Source organism: Triticum aestivum, chromosome 5D, assembly GCF_018294505.1.
Source record: "Triticum aestivum cultivar Chinese Spring chromosome 5D, IWGSC CS RefSeq v2.1, whole genome shotgun sequence".
NCBI lineage: Eukaryota > Viridiplantae > Streptophyta > Magnoliopsida > Poales > Poaceae > Triticum > Triticum aestivum.
Window position 1 is genome coordinate 401,516,311 of NC_057808.1, and position 20,358 is coordinate 401,536,668.

Sequence of the window (20,358 nt, forward strand, 5' to 3'; positions counted from 1 at the left end):
TCTTATTGGTATTTCTATCAAGATTGTGTTAGCCCTTGTCGCTAGCTTTCCAACAAACTTGGTTTCGTCGAATTCGGAGTCCGTTTGCAGAAGTTGTGTCAGTTTTGGTGTCCTTAAAAGGGGCTGCTGCGGATGTAATTTTTTAGTACCGCTCTTGGGAGCGGTACTACCGCTTGGAGCGGTACTACCGCGACTACTTCCGTGGCTACTTCCGCTCGGGACCAAAAACTCGTCACAACTCCAGCGGTGGTAGGCACGGATGTAATTTTTTAGTACCGCTCGCAAGCAGTAGTACCGCTACCCTTAGCAGTAGTACCGCTACCCCTAGCGGTAGTACCGTGAGGTCAAGCGGTACTACCACTCCGATGGTTCTTCTGGCTTTTTTGGCTCCTCGTTGTTGTGTTTCAAAGGGCTACTACCGCCCTAGCGGTAGTACCGCTCGTTGGAGCGGTAGTACCGCTCGATGCGGGCTGTGAGCATAACGGTTGGATTTTTCCCCACCTATAAAAGGTGGTCTTCTTCCCCAATGAACCTAATCCTTTGAGCTCGTGTTCTTCCCCCATTGTTGACCTTCTTCGAGCTTGCTAACTCTCAATCCCTCCATGGATTCTTGCTAGTTTTTTAGGGAAAAGAGAGAGGAGATCTAGATCCACATTTCCACCAATCACTTTCTCCTCTATGTGAGGGGAACCCCTTGGATCTAGATATTGGAGTTCTTGGTGTTCTCCTTCTTGTTCTTCCTTTCATTTTTCTCCCTAGCATTAGTTGCTTCGGTGGGATTTGAGAGAGAAGGACTTGAGCACTCCGTGTGCCCTTGCCATTGCATTTGGTGCATCCGTTTGAGTTCTCCACGGTGATACGTGGAAGTTACAAGTTGAGAAGCTTATTACTCTTGGGTGCTTGGTACCCTTGAGCTTGTTCCTCTTGGGTGCTTGGGCGCCCTAGACGGTTGGTGGTGTTCGGGGCTCAATCATTGTGGTGTAAAACTCCGAGCAAGCGTCGGGGTCTCCAATTATGTTGTGGAGATCGCCCCGAGCAATTTGACGGGTACCGGTGACCGCCTCCAAGGGTTGCCAAAGTGTACGGGTTCGGTGACCGCCCTCAAGGGTTGCCATTTGTACGGGTTCGGTGACCGTCCTCAAGGGTCCCTTTGTGGAATCACGGCATCTTGCATTTGTGCGAGGGCGTGAGGAGATTATGGTGGCCCTAGTGGCTTCTTGGGGAGCATTGTGCCTCCACACCGCTCCAAACGGAGATTAGCATCCACAAGGGTGTGAACTTCGGGATACATCGTCGTCTCCGCGTGCCTCGGTTATCTCTTAGCCGAGCCCTTTACTTATGCACTTTACTTTATGATAGTCATATTGTTTCTTGTCATATATCTTGCTATCACCTAAGTAGTTTTTCTTGCTTAGCATAAGTTGTTGGTGCACATATATGAGCCTAGTTGCTGTAGGTTTTGTGCTTGACAAATTAACCGCTAGGTTTATTCCGCATTTGTTCAAGCCTCAACCGTAATTATTTTAAAGCGCCTATTCACCCCCCCTCTAGGCGACATCCACAATCTTTCAACTCCGACATAGAGGAGATGCTTTTGGACGATGATGCTGATAACCTCCTCTTGTTGCATCCCGTCCAAGAATTTGAAGCCGACAAGCAGAAGAAGCGTCGCGGATCAATGGTTGGCCGATTTTGCATTACGCGCAGTCGAGCTCTCGACCACAAAATGCTTATGAGACTACTTTGTCAGGATACCAACCTATCCGGCTCACCTCTTCCGTAGGCGTTACTAAATGCGGAGATCTCTTTTTTCCGCATTGTCAAAGCTCGCTAGCAAAATTGTCGCTTCTTCGCTCGCCGGAGGAATGCAGCCGGTTTGCTTGGATTTAGTGCATACCAAAAAATATCAGTGGCAATGAGAGTGATAGCATATGACATTCCATCAGATTACACCGATGAGTATGTTCGCACGAGATAAGTACCATGCTCAAATTCGTGCATGTGTTTGCCAAGACATTGATCCGGGTATATGGTCCCGAGGACCTCCAAGCTCCTAATGAGGAGGAGACAAAAAAGTTGATGGCGATGAATGAAACAAGAGGACAGTCAAGCATACTTGGGAGTGTGGATTGTATGCATTGGAGGTGGAAGAACTGCCCGAAGGCTTGGGTCGGCCAGTACACTAACCATCAACATGAACCCACATTTGTGCTTGAAGCCATGGCTTCGTATTTCTTTTGGATTTGGCATTGTTTCTTTGGATTGCCGGGGTCTCTCCGTAATATGAATGTATTGCATAGATCACATGTTTTTGCGTAGCTAGCTAGTGGAAAAGCTCCGGCTTGCAACTACATCGTCAATGAACATGATTATACCATATGGGTATTATCTTGCTGACGGTATTTATCCCTCGTGAGCAATATTTGTGAAGACAATTAGTAAGCCAGAAGGCAGAAATCAAACTATTTTTGCCCAAGCACAAGAAGCACACCAAAAAAATATTGAGAAGGCATTTGGTGTGTTGCAAGCTCAGTTTGGTAATGTTCGAGGTCCTGCTTGCTTCTGTGTTAAGAAATCCCTCTCAAATATCATGATTGCATGTGTAATTCTACACAACAGGATCATCGAGGATAAGAGGGATTTAAACTTAAAGTTTTTCTATGAGAATATTGATAGCAATGTCAAGTCGTAACTGTATTGGAGACAATGCCACACACACTCAGGTCCGCAATGATTTCATTGAGCACCAGCGACAACTATATTGAAGATAGACTCCCATTTTATTTATTTGGTCTTATTTGTGTGTGATTTGAATAATTCTTTTAATTGAGCACCATGTTGTTATTGCTATAATTTTTCAGTTTTGAACATTTGTTGTAATTGAGAGGATTATTATATCATATTATGTTAAACCATCAATAAGTTTGATTTATATTGTTGTTTTATTTACATTATGTTGTTCAAAACAATGATTTTTTTTTTGCGGCACCGTGTGCGATGGGGCAGAATGCCGATTTTTTGCGGTACGGGTTTGCGACATCTGTGCCACCCGATCGCCCGCGGTGCCGCAAATTCGTTTTAGAGCAAGCAGTAATTATTTTTGTGAGACGAGAATATAGGGCATCCGCTAGAGTTGCTCTGAAGACTGTCCTAAAAATACGTACTGTATAAAGACTTGCTTCAAAAATAGCAAAGTTTACGGTAATAGCAAAAGGGTCCCAAAAGAAAAAGAAAAAAAAGGTACAGGTTTGTAAAGGGGGCAGATCTCAAGTCGGTTAAACCATTGTCCCCAAACGAGAAATTGGGGAGGTTTCCATGGACCGCCGCCGCCGCCGTCTTGCGCCCCCCGTCATGCCGCTCCCGGCGCCTGCGCCGCCGCTGGACAACGACGACCTCCTCCGTGAGATCCTACTCCTCCTTCCTCCGCAGCCGTCCTCCCTACTCCGCGCCTCCGTGGTCTGCAAGCGCTGGCGCCGCCTCGTCTCCGATCCGGGCTTCCGCCGCCGCTTCCGCGCGCACTACCGGAAGCCCCCACTCCTCGGCTGCTTCTACTTGGACCTAGATATCGGTTACGTCTTCACTCCCACGCTGGATCCGCCCGACCGCATCCCCGCCGCGCGTTTCTCCCTGCCGCAGCAGCGCTGCCGCGACGAGAGGTTGGCCTTTGTGGAATGCCGCCACGGCCTAGCCCTTTTCCTCAACAAGAATCGGCCCGAGGCCGTGGTGTGGAACCCCATCTCCGGTCACCAGCGCCGAGTAGCTTTTCCAACAGAGTTTGGCAACACTAGAGAGATGGACATCCTATACGCGGCGGTGCTCTGCGCTGCCGGTGACGACGACCCTTGCCATGTGCACGGTGACTGCGACTTGAGCTCTTTTAAATTGGCTTTGGTGCGAGGTGGTGAAGACAACGCAAGTGTATCTGTATGCCTCTACAAATCCAAGTCTGGCCTATGGGGAAATGTTATCTCAGCAACTAAAGATTGGTACACATTGAGTAGTCGGAGAATGCACGGTGTCCTGGTTGGGAATGCACTTTATTGGTGGTTTATCCAAGTAATTGAAGGTGTTATCCTTGAGTTTGATTTTGAAATGCAGAAGCTTGTTGTAGTTGAGAAGCCAGTAGACCAAGGTCGTCGTTCTGGCTTTCAGATCGTGCGGAAAGAGGAAAGTAGTCTTGGACTCATCATGTTGACAGAACTGACCATGCGGCTGTGGGAGCGAAAGGTCAATTCTGATGATGTTGCTACATGGGCCCTTCAGAAAACCATTGATCTGACAAAGCACCTTTGGCCAAGACAGTCCGTCCAGGTCTTCTGGACCAGGATACAGGGGTACGATGAGGATCACAATGTGATATTTCTGGGGACATCTAGTGGTTCCTTCATGATTCAACTCGACTCAATGCAGTTCGATAACCGTTTTCAATTCAAGTCCATCTTCACCCATTTCCCCTACACAAGCTTTTATGCTGCAGGTAATAGCCGACCCTTGCATTGCTATAGTAACAAAAACTAATTATCTTTTGTTGTGTGGTTAAAGGTTGCCTAGCAATTCATGCATAAGTTATATACTTGCTTCCTCAGTTTCTGAACTCATGGTGATGTTTGTATATATTTCATTGGACCATGTGAAAGCAAAATTATTTTTATTACTGTCTCTTGTCTATAGTTCGTTATGCTTTTATTTACTTACTATAAGGTATTCAAATTTAAGCAGTCGAGATATTTTTCTCCACCAGAATGTATTCGTTCAAGAATATTACCATTAGTGCATCTGACTTAGCATGGAATAACTTCACTCCAGAGTAGCTCTGGAAAACTCATTTCCTTTGATTGGCTCAACAGTCTGAAAATGGCTTTATTAGTAGGTAGATGATCATTACTGTTTGGAATGATTCGTTTTGTTTAGAGGAAGTGTGCTCTCATAGGTACTATATATGGCTTTATTTACATATTCCTAACCTTGAGGCAAAAGCTAGTGGTCTGCTCAGGTTACATGAATATGTAATGGTAAATTGATGCAAGTCGTAACTGTTGCACCTTCGCCCTCTCTTTCTGTGTTAAATTTTTATAGATCTTTTGGTTACTTTATTTGTTTTCTTTTTCTTGTAGACTGGGCAGCTGGTGGTAGAGATGATGGAACTGAAATGTCAAGCAGTACATCACCTAATTGTCCTATCAGATAAGCTACCATAATGTGTTAATTAAACCCGCGATGTGCATTTTGCTTCTGATACATGTTTATTTATTTATTACCTTGTCGACATTTTGATATAATCCTGCAAACTGTGTATCCTCTGAATATTTAAGCTGTTCGCGACCTATCTAGTAGATTGGGATCAAATTTGTTTCAGTTGTAAACAAGCTGCGTATTATGTAGTATTTTATTGGATGTGACCACTTTTGTTTCTTCTTGCCCGTTTTGTATTCTTTTTCAAGGACCAAAATCTCAGAGAGAATCCTATAGTTCTCTCATGCACATATGTTCCTCAGATGTCACCACCTACGGTAGATCATATTTTGAGGGCAACCGCTATCTAGCTCCTATCTCCTGGCCCTACTTCTTAGAGCATCTCCAATAGGTGCCTATAATAAGATACTAAACTGTGGCTGGAGAAAAATTTGCAACACCTAAAAGTGCTTTTTTACAACACCAAAAACCTCCAACTCTAATAGATGCCCTAAGACAGGTGTTGCAAAATACATCATGGTTGTCTTCTTGTGGGTGCCCTATTTTAGGGCACCTGTTGGAGCAACAGTGATATAAACCTTGGTCAAATTAGAAGAATATATAATTTTCAGTCTCTATTTCATTGTGGATATTTAGACCAATAATCTTGTATTTGCATATCCCCGACTTAGTCATATTAGCTATGTACTTGAACATTTTATGTCCTCATATGCCATGATAGGCAACTGCGGCTCGATAATTCGGGGGCTCTGTTTGATTCTGGCGGAGGATGTTGCCATTTAACACGATAGGATCACCGTGATCTTATTTTTCTTCTTCTGATTCTTGTCAGTTAGGAAGTTTGACAGAGACTGGATGTTCAGTTTGTTACGTATATTAGATTTCCCTTGTTGATGTTTTCATCACGTAAGAAGTTTCAACCTACTACCTGTTTGCATCACCCCCCTGGTCCCTAGTATAATCCTCTTTCCCAGTCAGCCAAGTCATCCTGGCCGTCTATCTGGAGGTATTTACCAAAGCTGTTGTCACCTGATGGAAACTGAAGACTATGTAAACAGTATATGTATCAGACTATCAGTACAAATCTGCAGACGCCTCTTCCAATTTTGTGCCTCGTGTTACCTGTCTCTGTTTGTTAGTTTCCATCTGATATTTTTGCTAAACTGATTTACCTGGGAAGGTTCGAGCATTGACTCCATAACTTCTTTTTGTAAAAAGGAAGCGGTGCCCCCAGCATCTGCATTGTTTGGTGCGCACAACCAATAAACTCTGAACTGTGTTGCCAGATTTTACGTTTGGAACTAGCTGAGAATTTACAGCTTAATCTTGGTCCGGGTGAGTAATGAGAGTCGGAATTACTGACATTATTGTTTCCTTCGTAGTTAGCGAAGCTGCTTAGAAGCCTCTTGTGTGAACCGATCCCACATATATCAGAACCAATTACATGCTGAGAGAAGACATTTATTTGACAGCAGAATAAATAGGAGAGAACAAGTAACCCTGATGACTGGTAGCAACAATTCGTATCTACTTGCTAGTAAAGATTGTGCAGAATTAGTCATGTTTGTGTTAACTATGTATTGGTTGTAGCTGTGCTTGATTTGTTGTTGGTTGGCCATACAAGCACTTACATTTGGAGATCATCTTCAGTGTCAGATTGTTGTCATATTCTGTCACGCGCTGGCGCTGGCGCCAATACCATTTAGAAGTCCTCCTGTGTGCTAGTCTGAACAAATCATGATTTTACTGGCTTAATAGCTATTGGCTGCTGCATGAATAGCTCTGACCACTGTACCAGAATACTGAATCAGTTATTATGAGAGAATGCTGAATGAGTGCTGCTGCTGTTTCTCTTGGATTATGCTTGTAGCAGGGAGGCACTGCCTTTGTTTGGTCATCTGGACATTGCCACAATATCAGGCACATGTATGTGGTTTCTTCATCTTTACAGCCCATGTATATGCCATTGAAACCAAAATTGAGACTCCGCCGATACTGTCTAAATTCAGGTATGTGATTTCACTCACAGACTAATGACTAAACCCGACAATTTGTGTAGCAATGTATTAATATTTTCAGCATATACATCGACATAAACATATACATAGGATTAGGAACAATCGAATCCAAAGAAGCAGAGACCTGTAAAACCTACTGCCCAAGCTAAATTCAACTTCCATCCAAAAATAACACCCAACTATCCGGGCTTATTCGTGCATCCTTCTCTTTGCTGGCTACGAAGGCCTGAAGAAGTGTCAAGATCATTGGGAATAGGCCTTGCCGGGCAGAGCCGCCGGCCTGAGCTCACCACCATGGAGGAAACCGGCGAACCACTTGGCGGAGTGCTTCTGGTACCTCGTCCTCTCCTTGGAGCTGAAGTCCACACCGTAGAGGCCATAGCCCATGCGGTAGCCGAAGAGGTACTCGAATACGTCCAGGAATGACCACACGAAATAGCCCTGCACATTCGAGCCGTTCCTGATCACCCAGCAACAGAGAGGAGAATGGTGAGCAAACTGCATCAGTTTCTTTCAGGTGTCCTCTACTGAGATGAATGGATGGTGTTGGTACCTGCTGGATTGGAGGGTCGCCTCGATGTAATCCTGCAGGTACTGCGACCTGAACTCATCGTCGGGGGCGTTCCTACCGGAGGGATCAGCAATGCTGGCAGCTCCTGATGGATATGATCATTGACGAAATGGTATTTCAGGTTGATGAGTGATCAAAAGTTGATGACCTTACAGAATCATGCATTTTAAGGTAGCTGAAAGTTCGGTCAGTAGAATTTACCATTCTCGTGGATCATGACCACAGGGTTCTTGTATTTGACCTGCAGATGCTCCAGCATTTTCCTCATAGACCACGCTGTTGATGACATGAAACCCATTTTCAACCCAAACAGGAGCTGTTGCATTTAATTTTAGCCACACACACACAAATGATTTAGTTTATTGGGAACAAAGTTCATTTTCGAACTAAATTGATTAGTGACGGAATGACTTGTATCATCAAATACCTGGTTCTTTGAGTTCAAAAATGGCACTGCAAGAATACATTTGCAGAAGAGTTAAGTTTCATTTCTCTCATTGCATTGTGGCACATAGTATAACACATGACAGGACTTCAGGTTATTAATATTCTTACCGGTGTCATATTTCACGGCTGCATCACCCATGTAATCTCTCAGCTTCTGATCCAGCTTGCTAAGATCAGCCTTCACATAAGCGGCACCGTAATGGTTAAATCCGACAAAATCAAAAGACCCACGCACTCTCTTTAGCTCTTCAGCGGTGAAAGATGGTAGCCTGGACCCAACATTCTTCCTCATCACTGGTGGGTAGTCTCCATGCACCAATGGATGCATATACCTGTGTCATGATTACAACATCTTTAGCTCTAGTTACGCACACATTCTAGCTGTCCTTGTTGAACTTGAAATGTAGAAGAACGTACCATCCAATGTGGAAGTCATTCATCCTTGCAGCTGCTGTCATATCCTCAGGTGTTTGTGTTGCAGGCTCGAACCACCAGCAGAGCAATGTGAGTCCAAGTTTTCCTCCTTGCTTGCCCTGATTATCAATAAATAGAAAGGAATATTAGACCTGTGAGAATGACCAATCCCAAATTAACAGGTTGGTTCTGTAAAGATGGCATCGTTTCTAACCTGATACTTCTCTTTATACAGGGACGCTGCTGAGGCATGTGCAAGCAGAAGATGGTGAGCTACTATGTAGGGCTCAGTGGTAGAGTTGCCATTGTCGCAACTGATGCCGAATGGGGAGGAGCATCGCCGTGGTGGAAGGAATCCTACATCGTATCCGCCAATGGGCTCAATGTTTGGCTCATTCACGGTGCTCCAGTATTTCACCCTGTCGCCAAAGTTCTTGAAGCACACATCTGCATACGCCGTGTAGTCATCTCTGCAACCATGTGACAAAAAAGGGTAAAAAGAACCATTATTTTTTCTTCCTTTATGAAATTGCACTTGCACTAATGACATTGAATAATAGGGAAAAGAAGAAATTACATGAATTTACGACTAAGCATCCCATGGTATTCATCTTGAAGAGCCTGAGGGAAGTCGAAATGATATATCGTTACGTGAGGCTGAATTCCTACATGAAACAGAGGAAGACGCACGATTTATCTCTGCACAGCTGGACATTTGGAAATCTTGTGATTTCTTTCATAAATGAAGGATTCAGTATGCCAAGGATCAAATACCATGACTAAGGAGTTCATTGATAAGGTTGTTGTAGTACTCCAGTCCTTTTGGATTGACAGCTCCTCGGCCATCTTCATGGATTGCAAACAGAAGTCAGTTCAGTGCCATTCTTAACTTCTCTGAAACACATTATTCAATTTATGTAGTGCTTTTACTAATACTGTCGGTATGGCCTTACCAGGAATAAGCCGAGGCCAGGCAATGGAAAATCTATATGCGTCCACGCCCATCTGGCTCAAAAGCTTTACATCTTCCTGGTTGTTTATCAGAGTGAGTTTAGCACCCAATTCTTGTTCTGAAAATTCATCTGTTTAACATCACTTGGTCTCACAAACTAACCTTGTACTTATGATACTGATCTGCAGTCACATCAGCAGTGGCTCCATCGGCAGAGTAACCTGTGGATGTTAAAACTCCATGTTATCATTTGCAATGCGATAATGCGTGGCAGATTCAGGCTCACAGGGTGTGGGGGAACCGGTGAAATTAACCTAACCTGAGTGCGTGAATGTGTCCCAGATGCTGGGTTTTCTTCCGTCCTCTGCAACCGCACCTTCAATCTGGAACCAGCCAAATATTCAGACCGGTATGCACAACAAAGTATTTTATACAAGTCAAACATTTTTATTAACTTGTTATCCGAATTCTGATTTCAGACAGCAGAGTCTTTAAGATCAAAGGCAGTTAGTTTTGACCATTCTCTCTAATTATTATTATTATTATTTGGACCGCTTTTTCTTAGTTTTTACCCTTGTCTGGACTCTCAGGTCCTAACCGTAGCAACATAAGATGGACCACTATTTTTTTTCTCCCACCACTCTTGAGTCTTGAGAGCTTTGGGTTATTTATGGTTCCAATCCTGCCAACACGACCGCCTATTTGCAGCTTTCACTTATTAAGATGCTCTGTTTCGCTCCAGCCAAAAAACAGAAAGAAGTAGCCAAAAGAGAAATTAACCTGGTGACGTCGAAATGAAGTCGACGAAAGAAACTGGTGAGGAAACGGCATTTGGGTTGTTTTCTGAAAGACTATATGGGACGAAAACGTCGTTGGCAGGAACAGAGTGTAAGCATAGGCTGCCTGTGACTGGTTGCTTAACTTTTTATAATAAAGGGAGCATCCTCTCTGATTTCATTTAACTGAAACCACCATGTCTTTTTATACAAACTACCAAAAGAAACTGGTTGCTTAACTTGGATTGAGTTTAGGGATGACATTAGAAAGAAAGCTTTGTGTTGGTCAGAGTTGGACCCTAAATTTAAGCAACTGCATTTTCCGAACTACTACTTCACGATTTTGACTTTTTTGGACATTGAACCACTCTACTGTTGCATCAACACAAGTACAAGTATAGTTATCCAGCATCGCCACATGCCCGCATTGTTCATCCTCTTCAGATCAGATAAGAAAAACATGGCCAGAACACATGGGAAAAAAAAGAAGAAGAAGAAAAAGCTCTTTGGCCCCAGAAATTCCATGTCCATTACTTTCTTGCACGCCCTGTTCCACCCGTCCGATTGATGGCTCAGTTCACATTGATAGGCCGCGTCACGGGTGACAGAAAATGTCGTCAAGAAAAAGGCGAAGGAGCAGGTGAAGGAAAAGGGAGGAAAACAACACCAGGAAAGGGGAAAACGCACACGGTATGCAAATGCAACCTCTCTAGTGTTTCCTTTTTTGAAGGTAAAGAGGAGATCTTTCATTGTTTGCATGTATGAACGTGCGGTGGTGCTATATAGAGGATATGGAACGAGAAGTTAGTACAAAGTTGAGTGACTTATTTTGAAATGGAGGGAGTAGTTGGCAGCAATTTCATGCCCTGCACAAAAATAATATTACCTCCGTATCAAAATATAAGATGTTTTTGTAGGCTAAACTAGTACTCTCTCTGTAAACTAATATAATAACTAATTTAACGAATATCAATTTCTGGGCCCGGGCTCATCTGCACCCTATGAACAGTAAAATCAAAACAATACTAAAAAACTTCATAAAATTCCAACTTTTTTTGCATGGAAGAAGTTTCAGTGCCTGAGGTCCGTGCCAAATTTCTTCTCGTGTAGACATCTGAGTAGCTCTCAGCAAAAAAAAAAGCAGACCGAACAGTACACTATTTCAAACAACTCCCATATTTTATTCGCCGAGAGCATCTCGGATGCCAAAATGAACTGAAATTTGGCTCGAACCTCACGCACTGAAATACCTACCATGCCAAAAAAAATCGGAATTGTTAGATTTCTTCTAATATGTTACGTATTTGGTTTTGCTGTTCATGGGGTGCAGACTTAGTGATCTATAGAAGGTCTTATATTAGTTTTACAGAGGGAGTAGTATACGTTGACAGAATAGAACCAACACGCGGGATGTGGCTTTCCGTACGTTTGTTTCCTGATCGAGAAATGTTTGGGTCACATAGTACGTAACATGGTATCTCTGTCTGTTTTAATTACGTATACGTAGATGCTGGTGTGACTTTCGACTGTGATACTAGGAGAAATCCCCACAAACCACCGGCGATTTGTGTACTGATGATATTGTACTAAGTGGCATGGTAGTATGCACCTGGTAAGCAGAGGAGCCGGTGCCGAAGACGAACCCCGGCGGGAAGTCGCCCTTGGTGATGGCGGCGGCGGACGCCAGAGACGCGACGGCGACGAGAAGGAAAAGGACACACGAGAGCGTCCTCGTCGCCGGCGTCCGGCCCGCCGTCCTCATCGCCTATGTATAGACAGCTGTTGCTAGCTCTGTCGTTTCGCCGGCCACCGCGCGCTGTTTCCTCGGCAGTGGTGGTGGGGTGGGTGATGAACTGATGGTCTCTTTATATGCCGTTCCCGGTGCCCTGCGGTCGCTGAAGCTTGGGAATGGGATGGAATGGCTGCGAGTGCGTGTGTGTATGTGTGGTATAGGACTCGCGTCAGCGTCATGGTCGGCCGTCGGAAGAAAAGGAATCTGGCCTCCTGGCCTGTGACCTCGCCGGACCGGCTGCGTGTAACGCCAGGCAGAGCGGACGGAGCCGCACGCAAGCGGGCAGCGAGAGGCCGCTTTGTCCCTTCTCGAGGATTGGAAGAGGCCGGGCAGGGCCCACCACGTCGGCTGACCACCGTTCCCGTTCCCGTTCCCGGCCACGTCGACCACCATGGACCCACTGTTCCTGCGACTTCCCAAGCTTAGCGGCGCAGCTGTACCTGTACTCCCAGACACAGACTACTTTTGGTTTAATTAAATTGCATCTTTTTTGCCACTTGAATTTACAGGAAGTCGACATTCAGTTCATCATGGTTTCAAAACTGGAGACATTTCATCCAAACCCTTTCGTCAAAAATTTCATCCAAACCCACATACAGCAGATGTGTCCATCTCTCTAATACAGCAGCAGCATTTTCTCAAGCACCTTGAGTGCGTACGCCCTTCGCACCAACGACAACCTGCCTGAGCTCGAGGCCGGCCATCAACTTGATTGCATGTATGCACCTTTTCAAAGCGAGGCCTTATAAAAAAAGACATGCTTGTGATGCTAAGAGGCCTAATAAACCCGGACGGAGGGAGTAGATTATAAAGCGCCACCCCGCTGGAATGAGTTTTTTTTTTTTGTTCGACAAACCTGGCCCTTTCGTGATATAGTATAGTTCAACCACATCCAGTTTCTGTTCTAAACTACTCCCAATGTTGGAATCTGGCCTACACAACAGACCTTCCTTGTTTGGCTTGCAGTTGAGGGGCACTACGTTGTTTGGTCAATACAGCATAGTGATAATATCAGGAGGCTCTTTGTTTGGTCACCACAACATGTGTGTGCCTTGATCATCTTCACAGCCAATGCATTTGTATATGGTACTATATTGAATGAAAATTGAGATTTTGCAGCATTGCAGGTATGTGATTTCGATCTCGAACTACTGACCAGATCCAACACCTTGCATATCAACATATTAATATTTTCCGCATATACATCAACATAGACACACATATTATAGGAACAATCGAATCCAAAGAAGCAGAGACCTATATATAAACCCTACTGCCCAAGCAAAATCCAATTACCATCCAAAAACAACACCCAACCATCCTCCCAGGCTTATTCGTGCATTCTCCTCTTCGTGGGAAGATCGGACAAGTGTGTCAAGATCACTGGGAATAGGCCTTCCCAGGCAGAGCCACTGGCCGGAGCTTGCCTCCATGGAGGAAGCCGGCGAACCACTTGGCGGAGTGCCTCTGGTACCTCGTCCTCTCCTCGGAGTTGAAGTCGACGCCATAGAGGCCAAAGCCCATGCGATAGCCGAACAGATACTCGAACACGTCCAGAAACGACCACACGAAGTAGCCCTGCACGTTCGACCCGTTCCTGATAATCCATCAAAAGAGAGGAGAATGGTGAGATAACTGTTGTCAATTTGTTTCAGGTGTCATGTTGCTCTTGACTGAGATGAATGTGTTGGTACCTGCTGGATTCGAGGGTCGCCTCGATGTAGTCCTGCAGGTACTGCGACCTGAACTCGTCGTCGGGGGCGTTCCCAGCAGAAGGATCCGCAATGCTAGCAGCTCCTGGTAAATATGAACATTCAAGACATGATATTTCAGGTTGACGATTCCTTGGGATCATGATGTTTTATGGTCGCTGAAAGTTCTGCTTGAGTAGAATTTACCGTTCTCATGGATCATGACTACAGGGTTCTTGTATTTGAGCTGGAGATGCTCCAGCATTTTCTTCAGAGACCACGGTGTCGACGACATAAAATCCATTTTCAACCCAAACAGGAGCTGTTACGTTTAATTTTAGCCACACAGACATACAAATGATTTAGTTTATTGGGAACAAAGTTCATTTCCCAACTAAATTGATTAGAGATTAAATTAGTTGTATCATCAAATACCTGGTTGTTCAAGTTCAAGAATGGCACTGCAAGAATACATTTGCAGAAGAGTTAGGTTAATCCATTTCTCTCATTGCATTGTGGCACATAGTATAACACATGACAGGGCTTCAGGTTATTAATATTCTTACTGGTGTCATATTTCACGGCTGCATCACCCATGTAATCTCTCAGATTCTGATCCAGCTTGCTAAGATCAGCCTTCACATAAGCGGCACCGTAGTGGTTAAATCCGACAAAATCAAAAGACCCACGCACTCTCTTTAGCTCTTCAGCGGTGAAAGATGGTAGCCTGGACCCAACATTCTTCCTCATCAATGGGGGGTAATCTCCATGCACCAATGGATGCATATACCTGTGTCATGATCACAAGATCTTTAGCTGTAGTTACATACACATTTCAGCTGTCCTTGTTAAACTTGAAATGTAGAAACATACCATCCAATGTGGAAGTCATTCATCCTTGCAGCTGCTGCTATATCCTCAGGTGTTTGTGTCGCAGGCTCGTTCCACCAGCAGAGCAATGTGAGTCCAATTTTCCCTCCTTGCTTGGCCTGATTAACAAGAAATAAGAAGGAATATTGCACATGTGAGAATGGTTAATCTCAAATGAACATGTTGGTTCTGTAAAAGGTGGCATTGTTCCTAACCTGGTACTTTCCTTTATACAGGGACGCTGCTGAGGCATGTGCAAGCAGAAGATGGTGAGCTACTATGTAGGGCTCAGTGGTAGAGTTGCCATTGTCACAACTGATGCCGAAGGGGGAGGAGCATCGCCGTGGTGGAAAGAATCCTACATCGTATCCGCCAATGGGCTCAATGTTCGGCTCATTCACGGTGCTCCAGTATTTCACCCTGTCGCCAAAGTTCTTGAAGCACACATCTGCATATGCTGTGTAGTCATCTCTGCAACCATGTGACAAAAAAAAGGGTAAAAAAGAACCATTATTTTTTATTCCCTTGTGAAATTGCACTTGCACTAATGACATTGAATAGTAGGGCAAGAATTGCACTTGCACTAATGACATTGAATAGTAGGGCAAGAAGATAAGTACATGAATTTACGACTAAGCATCCCACGGTATTCATCTTGAAGAGCTTGAGGGAAGTCGAAATGATATATCGTCACATGAGGCTGGATTCCTACATGAAACACAGGAAGATGCACAGTTCATCTCTGCGCAACTGGACATCTGGAGACCCATGAATTTCATTCCTAAATGGAGGATTCAGTATGCCAAGGATCAAATACCATGACTAAGGAGTTCATTGATAAGGTTGTTGTAGTACTCCAGTCCCTTTGGATTGACAGCTCCTCGGCCATCTTCATGGATTGCAAACAGAAGTCAGTTCAGTGCCATTCTTAACTTTCCTTATTCAATATATGTAGTGCTTTTACTAATACTGCCGGTATGGCCTTACCAGGAATAAGCCTAGGCCAGGCAATGGAAAATCTGTATGCATCGACGCCCATCTCGCTCAAAAGCTTTACATCTTCCTGGTGGTTTATCACAGTAAGTTTAGCACCGCCTTATTGGTCTGGAAATTCATCCATTTAACATTACTTGGTCTCACAAACTAACCTTGTACTTATGATACTGATCTGCAGTCACATCAGCAGTGGCTCCATCGGCAGAGTAGCCTGTGGATGTTAAAACTCCATGTTATAATTGACAATGCGATAATGTGTGGCAGATTCAGGCTCACAGTGCGTGGGTGAAATTAACCTGAGTGTGTGAACGTGTCCCAGATGCTGGGTTTTCTTCCGTCCTCTGCAACTGCGCCTTCAATCTGGAAAATCAGCCGAATGTTCAGGCCGGTACGTACAACAAACTACTCCCTCTTGATACACGGCTCTTATATTATGGGACGGAGGGAGTATTTTATACAATCCCAGATTTTTGTTTTCTCTATCTCTACTACTATAATACAGCAGTTTTTGAACTTCCGATTTACCACCATGTGTACAGTGTTCCCGCCAAACTTCACCTCAAAATAGTGTGAGTCGTCGATTCTGCAGATCCAACGGACTAAGAAGGAGCGAATCCAAAGAAAGGTGGCCGTCGATATGGGTACATCTGACGGCTCAGACTGTTTTTGTTTCTGTCAGGCCCTTCTCGATTCTTCTGGACTGAACTCCTCCCGCACACCATCCGTTGCTCTGCACAGGCGGACGTCCTCCTCCGCTCCAAGCATGCACCAGCAGCCGCTGGCTCACCCCCAGTCCCCCACCTTCCGCCTCTCTCGACGAAGGCAATCTTCTCTATTATATTCCGCCGATGGCTTCGCACCGTCCTGTCATACGTACTATATTCACTCATTTTACGTGGGTAGTACTCGTACAAGCTAGAAGTATCCAGACAGGTGTGCATGCAAAGGCTATCAGCCTATAGTACAACACTAGCAATTTACTACTCACGCGTGTATTGTTAAATGCATGCACGGAAGCATTTCTTATTTTTATCAAAGTAAGTAATTATACTATAGGAAATAGTATTACACGTGGTTGCTGGTCGTCGTGAGAAATAGTCAAATAACCAGCAGAAAATTTAGATTTACATTTTACTTTATTTTTCCCAACAGGATGCTAAGTTATTTAAAAAGTTGTGAGGTCGAGGACACACAGATTAAATGCAATTTATAGAACTCTGAATTAATTGTGTGAAAAGGTGGAAGTTATTACATCAAACTTTTTTCTCTATATTAAGTTTGAATTAAAAAAACAAAAAGATTTCATTGACATGTCAATAACATTTATTTGCTTTCAAAAAGATATGCTCTGTCTAATGATTCTTCATATAGAAATTGGTTCTGATACTATGATTTGATGTGAAGAGCAAAAAAAAAATGTTTACACGAGTTCCCATTAGAAAAGGCACATGTACTTTTTGAAAGTTACACGATAATTCTATCATAATATAGGATATTTAGTTTAATTTGAATGATTTAGTATTGATTACAGATGATAATATAACGTGCAAAGCACGTACAAATTACTAGTACCTGTCGTCCGAATTCTGATGATTCAAACAGCAGAGTCCTAAGAGCAAAGGCAGTTAATTTCGACCGTTCTCTCTATCAATAATAGTCCTTGAGGTCCAAATTTTGAGCATTCTCTCTAAAACCGGCAGTCTCAAGAGCAAACGCCGAGTTATAATTTGGACCCATTTTTCTTAGTTTTGACCCTTTTCTGGACTCTCGGGTCCTAATCCCTAACAACATAAATGGACCACCATTTATTCCCCTGCATTCTTCAGAGTTTCAGGCTATTTACGGTTCCAATCCTACCATCACCATTACTGCATTACACCACCGCCAATTTGCCGTTTTCACTGATTAAGATACTCCGTTTAGCTCCAGCCGAAAACATAAGTGGACAAAAGAGAAATTGACCCGGTGACATCGAAATGAAGTCGACGAAAGAAACTGGTGAGAAAACGGCATCTGGGTTCTGTTCTGAAGACTATATGGTACGAAAACGTCGTCCTCAGGAAAACGAAGCATAGGCACAGGCTGTCTGTGATTGGTTGCTTAACTTGAATCGAGTTTTATGGTTATAATAACATTATTAGAAAGACTGTTTGTGTTGGTCGGAGATGGACCCTGCATTTAAGCAGCTGCATGTTTCGAACTACTCCACAGTTTTGCCTTTTTTGGGCGTTGAAGGTTGAACTACGTACTCTACTGTTGCCGTCAACAGTTCAACACAAGTACAAGTATACTCAGGAATGGAACATTAACTATCCAGCATCGCCACATTATTCATTCACTTCGGATTAGATCAGGAAAATATGGCCAGAACACGTGGAAAGGAAATAAATAAGAAATGTTCTTTGGCCGTGGAAATTCCATGTCCCTTACTTTCTCGCACGCCCTGTTCCACCCGTCTGATCGATGGCTCAGTTCACTTTGATAGGCCGCGTCACGTGTGACCGAAAATGTCGTCGAGAAAAAGGCGGAGGAGCAGGTGAAGGAAAAGGGAAGGCCGGGAGGAGGAAAACAGCATACACCAGCACACGGCATGCAAATGCAACCTCAACCTCTCTAGTACCATTTTGCTTTGAAGGTAAAAAGGAGATCTTTTATATTGTTTCTACTATCTATGAACGTGGAGATGGACGTGTGGTGGTGCTAGATAGAGGATATCGACCAACAAGTTGGCATATGCTCCCTCCCTAAAGTAAAGTAAATTGATATAAAAGCGTTTGAATCACTATTTTAATAATCTAAACGCTCATATATCACTTTTGCAGAGGGAGTACGTACTAGGCAGCAATTTCATGCCCAGCACAAAGATAATAATAGTATTGTTCTTTGATACTAGTAGAAAAGAGGATGCGGCTTTCTGTTCGTACGGTTGTTTCCTGATCGAGAACATTTTTGGTCACTTGGTATATGCCATGATCTCTGTATTTTTTTAATTACAAGAGATCCCTACCGGTGATATACTGATATACTACGGCGAGGCCGAGGCGGGTAGCCGGGACTGGCCGGCGTGAGCTGAATCGTATAAGTATAACATGCTGTGCATACCTGGTAAGCGGAGGAGCCGGTGCCGAAGACGAACCCCGGGGGGAAGTCGCCCTTGGTGATGGCCGCCGCGGCTGCCCCTTGAGACGCGACGGCGAGTAGGAGGAAAAGGACGCTGGAGAGCGCCCTCGTCGCCGGCATCCGGCCCGCCGTCCTCATCGCCTATATATAGACAGCGGTTGCTAGCTCTGTCGTTTCGCCGGCCACCGCGCGCTGTTTCCTCGGCGGTGGTGGTGGGTGATGAACTGACGGTCTCTTTATATGCCGTTCCCGGTGCCCTGCGGCCGCTGAAACTTGGGAATGGCACGGCTGCGAGTGCGTGTGTGTATGTGTGGTATAGGACTGGCGTCGGCGTCATGGTCGGCCGTCGGAAGAAAAGGAATCTGGCCTCCTGGCCTGTGACCTCGCCGGACCGGCTGCGTGTAACGCCAGGCAGAGCGGACGGAGCCGCACGCAAGCGGGCTGGCAGCGAGAGACCGCCTTGTGGGGCCCAGGCCGACCACGTCGGCTGACCACCGCCCCCGCCCACGTCGACCCACTGATCCTGCGACTTCCAAGCCTAGCTAGCGGCGCAGCTGTACTCGGCTGAAAAAGTCACAGATTCACAGCCTACTTTTTTAGCGAACTGCTTTGGTTTAGTTAATGAAAATTATAATTTTGCCCCTCGAATTCACAGGAAGCCGACATCAGGTCCTCATCTTTTCCTTTTGTCGACGACATGCAGTCCATCATCATGGGTTCAAAACCGGAGACATTTCATCCGAACCCACATACAGCAAGTGAATTGTAAAAAACATCGACATTGAAGTCTAGGATTACAGAAACTACACTTCTACAATTTTATGCCAAAAACCACTAATTCCGAGGTTATTTTTTTTTTGCAAAAAACACTAGTCGCTCGATTAGACCGTTGTGAGCACAATTATGACAGGTGGGTCCCGCTAAACAGGGTGATGTGGCATGACATAACATGTTGCAAATAGGTAGAATAGCATAGACTAAAGTGTAAAAAGCCCTAAAAGGATAAGGCCATTAAAAAAAAACATCCACCCCGTGCGTTTTCACTGCCCAGCCGCCATGGCAGACCACGCTGCCGTAAGCCAAGCCACTGCCACCACCGCCGGAAGCCACCCCTCCGGATCCGGCCGCCTTCTCCAGCCAGCCCGCCGTTGTGGCCTCCACCCCTCCCTCCCCTCCGGATTCGGCCGCATCGGGCCGCCGCCGTCGCTAGCTGGCCCGTCGTCGTGGCCTCCACCCCTCCTTCCCCTTCCGGATCCGGCTGGCGAGGTCATTCATCCACCGCAGGCGGCGCGAGTAGCTGCAGGTGGCCCGCCTCCGTGCCCCGCCGTCCTAACAGACACCACCGACCACGCACGGGAAGGGAGTGGAGGCCACGCCGCTGTCGCCAGCCGACCCGCTGCCGGAATTCCCCTGCGCCCCGCCGCCAGAGCAAGCAACAACTCCGCCGGTCACGCTCGGGGAGGGAGTGGCCTGATGGAAGACGAAGGTCAGAGGACCCGGTTGCTTTTTTTAGGGGTC

The 20,358-nt window shown here is 45.1% G+C and overlaps 3 protein-coding genes and 3 long non-coding RNA genes across 9 annotated transcripts; 4 read left to right on the plus strand and 2 right to left on the minus strand.

Annotated features, from left to right (window-relative positions):
• Positions 1–3,254: 3,254 nt before the first annotated feature.
• On the plus strand, positions 3,255–7,639 carry LOC123122138 (uncharacterized). The gene is made up of 3 exons (XM_044542281.1): positions 3,255–4,477; positions 5,115–7,202; positions 7,436–7,639. Exons 1-2 carry the CDS (start codon positions 3,316–3,318, stop codon positions 5,186–5,188), a joined length of 1,236 nt encoding a protein of 411 aa, XP_044398216.1. The 5' UTR covers positions 3,255–3,315; the 3' UTR covers positions 5,189–7,202; positions 7,436–7,639.
• On the minus strand, positions 7,232–12,288 carry LOC123122135 (beta-glucosidase 31). Its single transcript, XM_044542277.1, has 13 exons — positions 11,981–12,288; positions 9,915–9,978; positions 9,758–9,816; positions 9,597–9,672; positions 9,418–9,489; positions 9,221–9,308; positions 8,858–9,113; positions 8,647–8,762; positions 8,338–8,561; positions 8,210–8,235; positions 7,984–8,098; positions 7,765–7,867; positions 7,232–7,671 (listed from the first exon to the last, which is right to left on the minus strand). The coding sequence occupies exons 1-13, from the start codon at positions 12,131–12,133 to the stop codon at positions 7,455–7,457; spliced, it is 1,569 nt and encodes a 522-aa protein (XP_044398212.1). The 5' UTR covers positions 12,134–12,288; the 3' UTR covers positions 7,232–7,454.
• On the plus strand, positions 8,497–9,688 carry LOC123122140 (uncharacterized). Of its 2 annotated transcripts, none has more exons than XR_006460085.1 (4): positions 8,497–8,733; positions 8,879–9,136; positions 9,204–9,514; positions 9,600–9,688. It is a non-coding gene; the product is annotated as an uncharacterized lncRNA (long non-coding RNA). The 2 variants fall into 2 exon arrangements; XR_006460084.1 differs by having other exon boundaries at positions 9,204–9,510.
• LOC123122141 (uncharacterized) lies at positions 9,788–14,387 on the plus strand. Its single transcript, XR_006460086.1, has 3 exons — positions 9,788–10,004; positions 10,961–11,061; positions 13,819–14,387. It is a non-coding gene; the product is annotated as an uncharacterized lncRNA (long non-coding RNA).
• Positions 13,316–19,174, minus strand: LOC123122133 (beta-glucosidase 31). Of its 2 annotated transcripts, none has more exons than XM_044542275.1 (13): positions 18,823–19,174; positions 16,017–16,080; positions 15,873–15,931; positions 15,712–15,787; positions 15,542–15,613; positions 15,345–15,432; positions 14,940–15,195; positions 14,728–14,843; positions 14,421–14,644; positions 14,290–14,315; positions 14,062–14,176; positions 13,858–13,960; positions 13,316–13,760 (listed from the first exon to the last, which is right to left on the minus strand). In XM_044542275.1, the coding sequence occupies exons 1-13, from the start codon at positions 18,976–18,978 to the stop codon at positions 13,544–13,546; spliced, it is 1,572 nt and encodes a 523-aa protein (XP_044398210.1). In that variant the 5' UTR covers positions 18,979–19,174; the 3' UTR covers positions 13,316–13,543. The 2 variants fall into 2 exon arrangements, with proteins under 2 accessions (XP_044398210.1, XP_044398211.1); XM_044542276.1 differs by lacking the exon at positions 18,823–19,174 and adding an exon at positions 16,279–16,566.
• Positions 14,547–16,400, plus strand: LOC123122139 (uncharacterized). Of its 2 annotated transcripts, none has more exons than XR_006460082.1 (6): positions 14,547–14,878; positions 14,961–15,220; positions 15,325–15,634; positions 15,715–15,803; positions 15,899–16,108; positions 16,260–16,400. It is a non-coding gene; the product is annotated as an uncharacterized lncRNA (long non-coding RNA). The 2 variants fall into 2 exon arrangements; XR_006460083.1 differs by having other exon boundaries at positions 15,328–15,634.
• Positions 19,175–20,358: the final 1,184 nt, after the last annotated feature.